At 35.4% G+C, this 12,524-nt stretch overlaps 1 protein-coding gene across 2 annotated transcripts in view; it reads right to left on the bottom strand.

Moving 5' to 3' along the window:
• LOC128741887 (protein TANC2) overlaps nucleotides 1–12,524 on the bottom strand; it is a 117,619-nt gene that overhangs the window by 26,805 nt on the left and 78,290 nt on the right. For both annotated transcript variants that reach the window (XM_053837989.1, XM_053837990.1), the window contains exon 3: nucleotides 5,456–5,647. In XM_053837989.1, coding sequence (XP_053693964.1) covers nucleotides 5,456–5,647 — 192 coding nt within the window. The remainder of the gene's footprint in view (nucleotides 1–5,455; nucleotides 5,648–12,524) is intronic.

Genomic DNA, 12,524 nt, shown 5'->3' on the forward strand with positions numbered 1-12,524 from the left:
ACCTGGCGTTGGTCCCCATTACTCAATCACAAGTGATATCGTTATAGCAGCAGCAAAACGTTTGAAATGTTCTTCGAATGCCAGCCCCGATGGAATTCCAGCCGTTACGCTAAAGAACTGCATCAATGCTATTGCATCTCCACTTGCATCAATATTTGACTGCTCATTGGCCACTGGTGTTTTTCCTAGCTGCTGGAAAAATTCTTACGTTTTTCCGGTTCACAAGAAGGGATGCAAGCGATCCGTATCCAACTATCGAGGAATTGCCGCTTTGTGTGCCTCTTCGAAGCTTTTTGAACTAATTGTTCTTGAATTTTTAACGCAGAAATGCTCGCCATATATCTCGCCAGATCAACATGGTGGCATTCACTTCTTTTGTCATTCGCCATATGGAGAAAGGCTCGCAAGTAGACGCCATCTATACTGATTTGTCGGCTGCATTTGACAAAATGGATCATGATATTGCATTGGCTAAATTCGAGAGATTGGGAATTTCTGGTAGCCTACACTCCTGGTTGCGTTCGTACCTGACTGGACGGAATATGTCCGTTAAGATAGAAGATTTTGTTTCGCCTTCGTTTCCAGTTAAGTCCGGAGTTCCACAAGGTAGCCATCTTGGCCCGTTTCTTTTCCTGTTATACATGAATGACGCAAACTTGATCCTGGATTGTTATAAAAAATCTTACGCTGACGACCTGAAACTTTATTACGTCATCAACAAACCAAGCGATGCCCTCTCTCTTCAACAACAACTCGTAGCATTTGCAGCATGGTGTAAAACAAATCGGATGGTTTTGAACGCTTCTAAATGCTGTGTTATTTCTTTCGGCCGCAAACGATCACCAATGCTTCACGACTACATTCTCGATGGTACATCTTTAAAACGTGAGAACACTGTGAAAGATCTTGGTGTACTTCTTGATTCCTCACTGACATTCAAAGATCAAGTGTCATATGTTGTCTCCAAGGCCTCGTCGCAGTTGGGATTCATCTTTCGATTCGGCAAGTATTTCCAGGACGCTTACTGCCTCAAAGCCTTATACTGTGCTTTAGTGCGTTCAACTCTCGAATATTCGTCGGTCGTTTGGGCACCGTTCTATCAAAATGGGATCATCAAAGTCGAGGCCGTCCAACGCAAATTTGTACGCTATGCACTACGACACCTGCCATGGAACGACCGGAATAACCTACCTCGTTATGCTGATCGCTGCAAGTTAATCCACCTTGACTCACTCAGCGTTAGGAGAGATGTCGCCAAGGCTTGCTTCATCAGCGACTTACTAACGTCCTACATTGACTGCCCTGAACTTCTAGGCCTCTTGGACGTGAACATCCGCAGACGTGCTCTTCGTTCCCATATGTTCCTCGATATGGGGAGATCCAGGACAAACTATGGGATGCATGAGCCAATAAAAAATATGTGCCGTGTATTTGAGAATTGTTTCGAGTGCTTCGATTTTAATTTGTGTAGACGTGTTATTAAAAGTAATTTTGTAAGAGCGTTATCGGTGTGATGTTAAAAGATGTTTGTATTATTTGTAAGTAAATTTAAGTGGAGTCATTGGGGTTGTTTTTAACCTGTTGACTGTATATAAATAAATAAATAAATTTGTATTTTATTTGTGTAGAAGCACCCCCTCTTAAAGTTGGGAGGGGTCCTAATTCACCATAGAAAATATTTTTGCCTCCAGAAACCTCCACATGCCAAATTTGGTTCCATTTGCTTGATTAGTTCTCGAGTTATGAGGAAATTTGAATTTCATTTGTATAGGAGCCCCCCCTCCTAAAGTGGGTAGGGGTCCCAATTCATCATAGAAAAAAATTTTGTCTCCAAAAACACCAACGTGCCAAATTTGGTTCCGTTTGCTTGATTAGTTCTCGAGTTATGAGGAAATTTGTATTTCGTTTGTGTAGGAGTCCCCCCTCTTAAAGTTGGGAGGGGTCCTAATTCACCATAGAAAATATTCTTGCCCTCGAAAACTTTCACATGCCAAATTTGGTTTCATTTGCTTGATTAGCTCTCGAGTTATGAGGAAATTTTTATTTCATTTGTATAGGAGCCCCCCTTCCTAAAGTGGGGAGGGGTCCCAATTCATCATAGAAAAAAAATTTGTCTCCAAAAACACCCACGTGCCAAATTTTGTTCCATTTGCTTGATTAGCTCTCGAGTTATGAGGAAATTTGTATTTCGTTTGTATAGGAGCCCCCCCTCTTAAAGTTGGGAGGGGTCCTAATTCACCATAAAAAATGTTCTTGTCCTCGAAAACTTTCACATGCCAAATTTGGTTTCATTTGCTTGATTAGCTCTTGAGTTATGAGGAAATTTGTATTTCATTTGTATAGGAGCCCCCCCTCCTAAAGTGAGGAGGGGTCCCAGTTCATCATAGAAAAAATTTTTGTCTCCAAAAACACCCACGTGTCAAATTTGGTTCCATTTGCTTGATTAGTTCTCGAGTTATGAGGAAAATTGTGTTTCTTTGGTACAGGAGCCCCCCCTCTTAAAGTGGGGAGGGGTCCTTATTTACTATAGAAAATATTCTTGCCCTCGAAAACCTTCACATGCCAAATTTGGTTCCATTTGCTTGATTAGTTCTCGAGTTATGAGGAAATTTGTATGGAAGCCCCCCCTTTTAAAGAGGAGAGGAGTTATAATTCCCCTTATAAAGAGGGGAGGGGTCTCAATTTACCATAGAATAAATTCTTGTCACCGGAAACACCCACATGCCAAATTTTGTTGTATTTGCTTGATTAGTTGTCGAGTTATGCAGAAATTTGTGTTTCATTTGTATGGGAGCCCCCCGTCTTAGTGGGGGGAGGGGTTTCTAACCATCACTAAAACCTTTCCTGGCCCCAAAAAACCTCTACATGCATATTTTCATGCCGATTGGTTCAGTAGTTTTCGATTCTATAAGGAACATACAGACAGACAGACAGACAGACAGACAGAAATCCTTCTTTATAGGTATAGATTGAAGATTGATTATACTGGTAATACATTCGACTGAGCGCCAGTGGGTGTATCTAAGTGCACCAAGTCTGCTGGAAAATGACATTCTCCATAGTTTCTCCATTATATATGGTTTTCTTTAAAAAATGGAAGTGTTTAAAGTAAAAAATACAATTTTGATGTAAAAAATATTTTTAAAGTAAATTACATCCGGGATATTTCAGCTGCTTTATGTTTAAAATCAATTTAAAGATTATTCAACAAGTATTGCATGAAAACGTGACGAGATGGACAATTTTTATTATTTTTTCTGAATTCAGTGGACAAAAATCTGTAAAAATCAGTTGAAAAATCCTATATAGTTTTTTTGATGCAGACCTGTATTATCAAATGGAAATTTTTTTTACTCGTTTTTAAAATTCTTCTACCTAAGACGTTCAAAAATAACTTTTGATTATTACATTGTGTATGTAGTTGTAGGATAAGGTCAACCCCTCAATTCTAATTAAAAGAATTTTATCCTGAAATAATCTTCGACCTTATCTGGATCTGCTCCAGATAGCTAACCGACCGACAACAATTTTTTATATGTTATATGGCGAGGTTTTAAGCTGGTGACATTCAAAACTATTTGATTTCGACAGCTGTTCTTTATCCGTTTATGTTTTGCATTTTTAGATTATCCGACCTTTTCATCACGGAATACTCGGTAAACGTGATGATAACATTATTACCCTCATTATTGAATAACTTGTTTCTTATTCTCCTGCTCTTTCACCATTCATCAAGTGCAAAATAATGATTTTAGCAAGGTGATTTTTTAAATGAACATTCACCCTTACTATTTCCCACCGCTTTGACAGAGGCCGATTCCTGTCGCCTAAAATGGAAATTGAGCGCATAAAAGCGTGTGATATGTTATTGAATTAATGTGAAGGATTAACTTAATGGACAGCGTATGACCAATCGTAGGTCGGCTTTGCAGAGCACGCAAAATTAATGCTTTATGGTGATTCGATTCGCACATTGCGCAACTTCTGACGAAATTATTACCTATTCATTCCATTAACAAGGGCAAGTGTGAATGGTGTTAAATGCACGTAAAAAGAAGATAGAGTTATTTTTTGCCCAAGAATTTGTATACAATACAGCACATATATATTACATTCTGTGTGCTATTATTCTCGAAATAAAACAAAAATAGTTTCGCCTAGTTGTCATTACCGTCATCGAACAGAATAAATGGGTTCAGCAAATAAGTTTTTAGATTAAAAAAAGTGCAATTGTAGGTCCTCGAAAACGTTTCATATAATGATTGAAAAAATTGGGAATTAATTGTGACTTAAATCCTCTATATGATTTTTGGGTCATTTTAAATTACGGTAGGGAATTTAACTGCTAAAATATGAACAAAAGTACTAGTTATAAGGTTTTACATTGAATTAATATAAACCAAAATAGAACACATCTCATCAAACTTAAGGTTGAACCGATTATATTAAATAATATTTTCAAAATACAAAATTGTCAAACCCCGAATAAGAAATAACCAATTAACCGTTGACAGTTTGTGCGTGCGAAAAATACCAGAGAACGAAAATGTAGTTATGCTTTAAGCATATTGCAATAATGAGCAATCTTTTTCGAAAGTATACCAACACGGGCGAGCCGATCTGTCTGGCAAGTCAATCAAGTAAGGGCTAACCTGTGCGCAAAATTTTATGGTTACATACGAAGGTAACGCTCCAAGTACCGCCCAGTTGCTGTAAACACGATTGGCTACACGCGATCCGTCCATGCACGGGTTTTGCATGAGGTACAAACTTGATTGATATCTTGATAAAATATCATTGAATAGTGAAAAAAGAAAAATATAGAACCTCCATACATGGAGAGGCGACTCAGCATTATTCAGGTCAAGCGTACAGCACGGTAGGCAAGGAAAATACTACGCCAGTACTTATCTCACTTTACATGATAGTTGACCAATTTTGCCGATCGCGTGCATTCAAGTGGAAAAATAAAATAAAGATATCCAGGTTTCACCAACACAATAATAATCAATATGTATCGAAGACCGATTAGGCTTAAGTTCTACGCTTTAGCGGACTTAATTTAAAAAAAAATAATTAAAGTTCCAGGTAAATTTATATATTATAATTTTAAAATTTTGTGACGGAATCAATATTAAACGTTGCTTTATCAAATTTCATGTTCATGTTCTATAAACCAATTAAGTTAAAATTAAAAAAGAAGATAACTTATCAAATTTAATTCTACTATGTATATTTTATTCATGACAGATACGTATTTCGCCTACGACTTGCAGGCTTCCTCAGTGTCTGTTTTCGAACTCTGACACTGAGGAAGCCTGCAAGTCGTAGACGAAATCTGTCGTGAATAAAATTAAATTGGATGTTTTCTTCTTTTTTAATTTTAGGTTTCATATTCTACTAAGACGCTCCAAAAACTTCAGTCAATTAAGTTATGCAATAGTTTTAGGCTTACCTTGATCGATATCCTGCGTAGCCGGGTGGCATATCGAGCAGATTTCGTTGCGAAACATGCATGAGTAACATCGTTCATGGCCGCAGGTGTCTATCAGCTTCCTCTTTTTGCCCTTATCAAAGGGCATTTGACAACTGGGGCATAATGCCCCACCGGTTTCGTTTTCCAGTATTTTGCGGATAGCTGCCAGGTCTGGAAAATAGAAATATATTTTGAAATGAATCAACTGATTTTACGCATTGCATGTTTGTGTAATAGCAAAATTTTCAGCAGAATCGTTATCAAATCAATAAAAAGATATTGCTCAGTACTGTAATCAAATTTAAGGCTGTGAACCATTTCGTGAAATTTTGAAGTTTTTAAATAAAATTTGACAGTTCGATGGTTATTTCTCCTCGAGTGGTTAAAATGCGAATGCGAAACATTTCATATTTGACAGATTGATAGCTGTTTTACTCAATGAGAGCATTCTATAACAGCGAATTTATTTATTCAGTCCAGGTTGGAATTGAATGATTTTTTGGTGTTCATTTGCTCCTACTTGATAGATAAAATTTATATCATTTCGAGTTGAATAAACAAATTTGTTATATGTTAAACATCCATACATTGGTGAAAAAATTCAAGGAAAAATCAGTGAAACACATCGAAGCTCTTTCCTCACCTGTGGCATATATCATTGGCTCTCAGAAGCGAACCATCGAACTGTCAAAACTATCCATGTTCTCGAGCAGGGTTATTTGCGAAAAACCATTAAACTGTCAAATTTTAACCAAAAAGTTAAAAATTTCGCGAAATGGTTCACAGCCTAAAAGGTGTAGACAATAGGAAGTGCGCATTTATGACCTATATAGCATCGGCGATCCACCCTAGTTTCTTCAAAAAAATTCACACTGTTGTGGAAACGTTTTATAATAAATGCTCGTTTTCTGTTAAAGCGTTATTAAACGTAGCCTAAGATATTTAAAATATATTTGTATTTGCACAATCACAATCAACAAAAAATCATGCAGTGAAATAGTATTGTAATGGTATTATTCTAATTCTTGATTTTTCTGATCAGGTACCAAATCGCATTAATGCCCCACTAGAGCGGGTTAAGCGCCTTGTCCACGGAGCAAAAGTTCGAAGTTTGAATCCATGAAAAAATTTCAATCGTCACTTTATATTTTATATTAACGCAATAGAAAAATGGAAACTACACACATGTCAGCACATTAAGTAAATAATTGATTGCTTACATTTCGTAATGACCGCTTAAGTCGGTGATAAGAAATTTGGCCCAACAGAGGCTAGTCGATGGCAAGTTATGCAGCCAAAATCATTTTAAAACCTGATGCGATTCCGGTTTCCAAATTTGTCTAAACATTTATAGTTTTAATTAGCCACGAACGAATTGTAAACAAGAAACTGTCAAAATAGTAAACGCGACGTTCGCAAACTTGTCTTTCTCGTGTGTGGCACAATGCAATGGTGATGATATGCGGTTAGAAAGAAAATAAAAAAAATACAAATCCTTACTGAAGGTATACGACAACATTAACAATAATCCGACGTAAACCGATGGAAGCATTTCAATATTTTATGCGTAGATGGAGTGTGATAAAATCTAATAGCTGTGTTATTATTGAACTATGAATGGACTTCTTAAATTGTACCGAACTCGTTTATTCAGCTCGATTTGAAACTGGTTAAACGAATTTAGTTCATTTCATTTGTGTGTGACACCGGAAAAACAAGCCTAATAGATATATTCACCAATAGATTTTTGAATCTATTTTTATCTTAGGCCAAGATGCACGACATTTAGAAACATATGGGTCAATCTTGTATCTTTTATAAAGTTAGTGCCAATCTCAAATGCTTTTACTTTCACAGACGTAGCTAAAGGAATTTTTTAGTTTTTTTAGTTTTTTATTACAGTTTTCGCTTATTTTGTACATACCTACTATTGTTGCAGCGATCCCACCACAGAAAGTTAATGCAAAAAATTCATCCATTGAATTATTGCAGATTCAAGTGCGTCGCAGACCAATCTCGACGAAGTAAGATATGTTCATTTACATGTACAGGTATACCTCGATAGTACGTACCGTCACTAGTAGCTACCCTCGATAGTACGTATCCTCTATAACAGCGGTTCCCAACCTTTTTTCGGTTCGCGTACCCCCTGACGGATTTCCCTATACTATTTTGAAGCGAACTAAAGTTTTGGCGTACCCCTGGGGGTTCGCGAACCCCCATTTGGGAACCGCTGCTCTATAATACGTACATTTTGTCTCGATAGTACGTACATTTTCCAACAATACTTTACTTGTTTCATTCCAAGCTTCACAAAGGACAAAATCATTGATTTAAAAAAAAAATTAAGAATTAACTGCTATACTAAATCAACATCACTAGAATATATTTTTATTCAATAGTGTATGTAAATTTGCAAATTTCATGCAATACTACACATAATACAACAATGCTGTACAGCCCAAAATTGTGATTCGATAGTACGTACATTTCGATAATACGTACGCTAAACGAAGCAAAGGTGTACGTACTATCAAGGTATACCTGCACCTTTTCCTTTTAAGGGGAAGTGAGCAGTCATTAACTTTTCATCGGAAAGCCAAATTTCGGAAGCAAGTTTTGGGCCCAAAACAGGGGTTCTGTCTTTAAAAATGTATTCACTGCATTCTTTTTGCCAATCTAATACAATATTTTGAAACGATCCTTTTTTGTTTTGTTGGCAGATGTTTAAATAAGACTTTTATTACTTTTGACCTCTGTAAACAAAAAATAACATGTCCAATTTGACGGACATAATTTTTCTCAGGTAACGAATGAACAAATAAATATATAGTGTTCATTTTTGTCATTAAAATGTGTGTATCTTTTTACTAAAACAAAAACGTTAGTTGAAAAGTAGAATTAATTTTTTTTATCAGAAATGATCACAATACGGTCATAACGTGGTCTATATCAGACCATATTTTTTATTTGGTTCAGTTGAAAAATTTTGTTTTTAACCTTGGTTGTTGATGTGACCCATTCGCTTGAAATGAAATTTATTTTCCGTTGGACAAGTGACTTTTGTGTGAATTTCTGTTTGATTTTGATCTAGTATTACGCTATAAGTGAAATTGCTAAAACTATATCCACATGTATAAAATGAAATGGAAAATGAATAATATTTCGATCAGGTTCGTTGCCGTGGTTGCCGTTCTCTTTCAGCGCTGCAATCCTCTTCAACTTTGTGCAAATTGCAATTGGAAGTGAGTGTTTCCTTATGTATAATTACTACCATTCTCCATCGGATGATTCGCAAAATCTCTTTCGTTTTACTAAAACATACATGGTCCGCATGATCGACTGACTCTAAGTGTTATGTCACTAATGTTTATTGATGTAAACCAAACACGGAAACGGTGAAGGGCAACTTTCTACGCTGTTAAATGCTCAACTTTCCGATCAATAATAGCTGATCGATACGGTTATAGACGATATTATGGCCAATTGAATATTATTGCTGTGAAGTATTGAGTGAATGCGTTGCAATGTTAAATTCTATAGATAATATATTATACAGGTAGCCGTAAACAATTCATCAATCAAATGACATGCAAACCTGTAATTAGCATTTTTCTTCTACCTCCGATGTTTTTAGGTTCGGCGAACACATAAATTTGCGGTTGCTGAATACTAGTGAAAAATTTAATAATTTGTAACGTATATCATTCAAAAACAAGCGTATATCATACAAAAACAAATTGTAATCGCAGACATAGGGTACAGACCCCTTTCGTTATATACTCAAGTCTCTTTATAGGAGAAGGAAATGTTCCGTAAATTCTAAAATTCCTGTAAAAAAGCATATCTGAACATATCTGCATATCTGCGTAAATTCCGAAAATTTACGTAAACATAATCTCGTAAAAATAAACCACGTAAAAGGCGATTTTAGTGTATACTGTAGTGTGCACGTCCAAATTTTATTTTGAGTTACAAAGGAAATATATCTGCAAGTACCTGAGTTTAAGACATAAAATGAATTTTACACTTCTTGGTTGAATGTGTGCCCCCATTTAGGCAAATAAAATATTTAGAAACATACATTTTTAGTGAAACAAACTTTCACGCTCTAGTGCCAGTTGAACCTACGAAAAATTCACTTCGTCTTATCGGCACCAATTTTTCTAAAGGGCCAATATGCAAAATGTAAACAAACCGAGTGAGAGTTTTTTTCTTATGCTAGTCCAACATAAAATAACCCTCACTCGGTTTGTTTAGTGTTTACATTTTGCAGATTGGCCCTTCTGAAAAGTTGGTGCCGATATATACAATATTCCTTCTTAAAACCTAGTATCAGCCTGAAAAGAAATGGACAAAAAGATAGGCGAACAAAAGCTTCATTCGACAAGTTGTTGGCGCCGCGGTAAAAATGATGATATTTTTATTTCAAGCTGTCAAAACATATAGAAAACTGATATCATCAGAAGTGAATTTCATTTTTTTTAAATATGCGCTTTGGAATCAAACAAATGTTATGGCTGGGTTAGGAAATAACATATCCGGAGTGATACGCGATTACTGCGCAACTAGCAAAATGTAAACAAATCGTATTATTGCACCATCAGCCTTAAAAAGTCTGATAATATCCATGGCAAGAATCCTTTCTTCTGTTTTAATCGATAGAATTATTTAAAACAAGTTTTTAGTGATGGGCGATAGATGTGTTTAATCAAAACAAAAGACAATTTGCAGTTTAGCCCCTTTCATTGTTATGAAGCAACAGGCTTATTTGCACATCGTATTGTAAACAGGCGATAGCAAAGAGGCGCATGTAAACAGGCGAAACTAAATAAAAAAATCAAAGCAAGGCGAAACCAGGCTGGGCGAATCTCATTGTCAAAATGCTTTGAGGCTTATTTCAAGGGGTTCAACTAGAAGACTTACATTTAGAGCTTGAATGCACAGATTTAATACAGTATTGCTGTGAAATTATAAGATTGCTATATTCTACATTAATTTATGTCTTTAGGCTCGATTTTTGTCTCTTTTATTTAAATTACAAGTTGAAAATGTACTTGCAAATTATCACAGTGATGTTCCTCATTGTTTACATGTTGCCAGTTGCGCCCTAATCGCGAATCACTCCGGATATATATTTACTAGAATTTTTATTTGCATACGTTTCATTTAAAACTATAAAATTTTTGATACGTAATAAATACTAAACAATAACGACATTAATAAGCATGCCTTGGATGAAATATTGTTATAATTTTGCTTAAAACCATTAAAATTACCTCATACAATTAAGTAGAACACTTTCATGATTATATCTGGATCTAATTTTTTCGGTCTCGCACCTATAAAGGTATAAACTAAATCAGGATCTCAATTTACTTGTCCTAAGATTTCTAATCCGCTGCAGAAAATTTAATGTTCACAATATTCATTTTACTAAGATTTAAATAAAAATTGTTTTTGTTTAGACCAAACCTCGTGATTTTAGTCATGCCCTTGAAATGCGGTAAGGCATATATTAATATTTTTTGAAACGATGGTTCTACAATTGATGAAGGGACGGTAAGGAAAAGTAATGAAGAAGGATTTTTTGGCAATGGAGGGGAAAGAGTGGAAAGGAAGGAGGGGGCCTTTTGTCCAATGCTGGAAGGTGCATGGATCGAACCAAACTATAATCTGAGATTATAACCGAATTCGAACCCACAACACCCGCCAGGGCATGTGGCTCGCTGCTACCCGTGTACCTATGAACTTGAGCTGTTTTCTTTTCAGCTGAATACTAGCCTTAAAGTGAGCAATTTTTTACAAATGTCTTTGTATGTTGCCGTTGAGCCGTGTGCCACGAGCTATTCAACTTTCAGAAAACTGTGTTAGTAGTATCCAGCAAATCACAAATCGTACCTATATTAATGTATGCAAATTATTTTAAATATCTCTAAACAAAATCGAACTCGTACACGAGGGTTATTAAATCTCACCCTAGTTTATATTCAATCGTACAAAATGATGATAACTGATTTACATTCGATTTTGATCACAGAATTATACAGCATTATGGAACTTATCATGATAAATCGAATCTCATCGTATACAAATACTTATGAGTATGAATTGCTTAAAAATAATTTACAGTACGAATATCGCCTCCAAAATAGTACGCATATATATATATATATATATATATATATATATATATATATATATATATATATATATATATATATATATATATATATATCGGAACATATTTCTAATTTGTTAGTTGATATATGTACGAAAATGTTATTATATTCTTACGTTTCCTTTTCTTGGTAAGAAAGGTACAATCCACTAATGTTGAAGTTTAGTAATAGTTTTGATGCAATTCAGAGTTGGTACTCATGCTGTTTTCTCGACGAAGACAAGCCGCAGAGGATGACATCCAGAACCCTTTATGTTGGTTGATGCTTAATGAAAACGTTCAGCACCCGATCAGGAGGCCATAACAAGCCATTATCAGTTTTATCCAGCTTTTTACGAGCCATAATGGCGGACGTGTTCATAATATTTGAACAGCATTTTTGACATTTCCCTAATACATCGCACGTTTTCTTTCCGCGCGTTGACGGCAAAACTAAAGGAATGTACGGAAAGAAAACGTGTGATGTATTAGGGAAATGTCAAAAATGGTGTTCAAATATTACGAACACGTCCGCCATTATGGCTCGTAAAAAGCTGGATAACACATTTTAATAACTATAACAAATCGTGTTAAATTAGAAATAAACTAATCAAGAAGCAATCACAAAACATAATACATTTAGTTATAAAAGATCAATATAGGTTCTGGCACTAAATATGCTAAGTATTACTTTTATAAAAACTACAAGGTATACATCACTAAGGGTTGCACGAAAGGGTGACGTAGGACTATGTCAGATGATTAGATCAAAGACTAATGTCAACTGCATTTCTGGTATATGTATGTTTATAAGAATATGGGAGTGTCATTGTTTAAGTGAATGTTTAAAAGAGAAGAGCGAAATATTCAGATTCAATTTTTCATTCA

The sequence above is a fragment of the Sabethes cyaneus genome, chromosome 3 (assembly GCF_943734655.1).
Source record: "Sabethes cyaneus chromosome 3, idSabCyanKW18_F2, whole genome shotgun sequence".
Lineage (NCBI taxonomy): Eukaryota > Metazoa > Arthropoda > Insecta > Diptera > Culicidae > Sabethes > Sabethes cyaneus.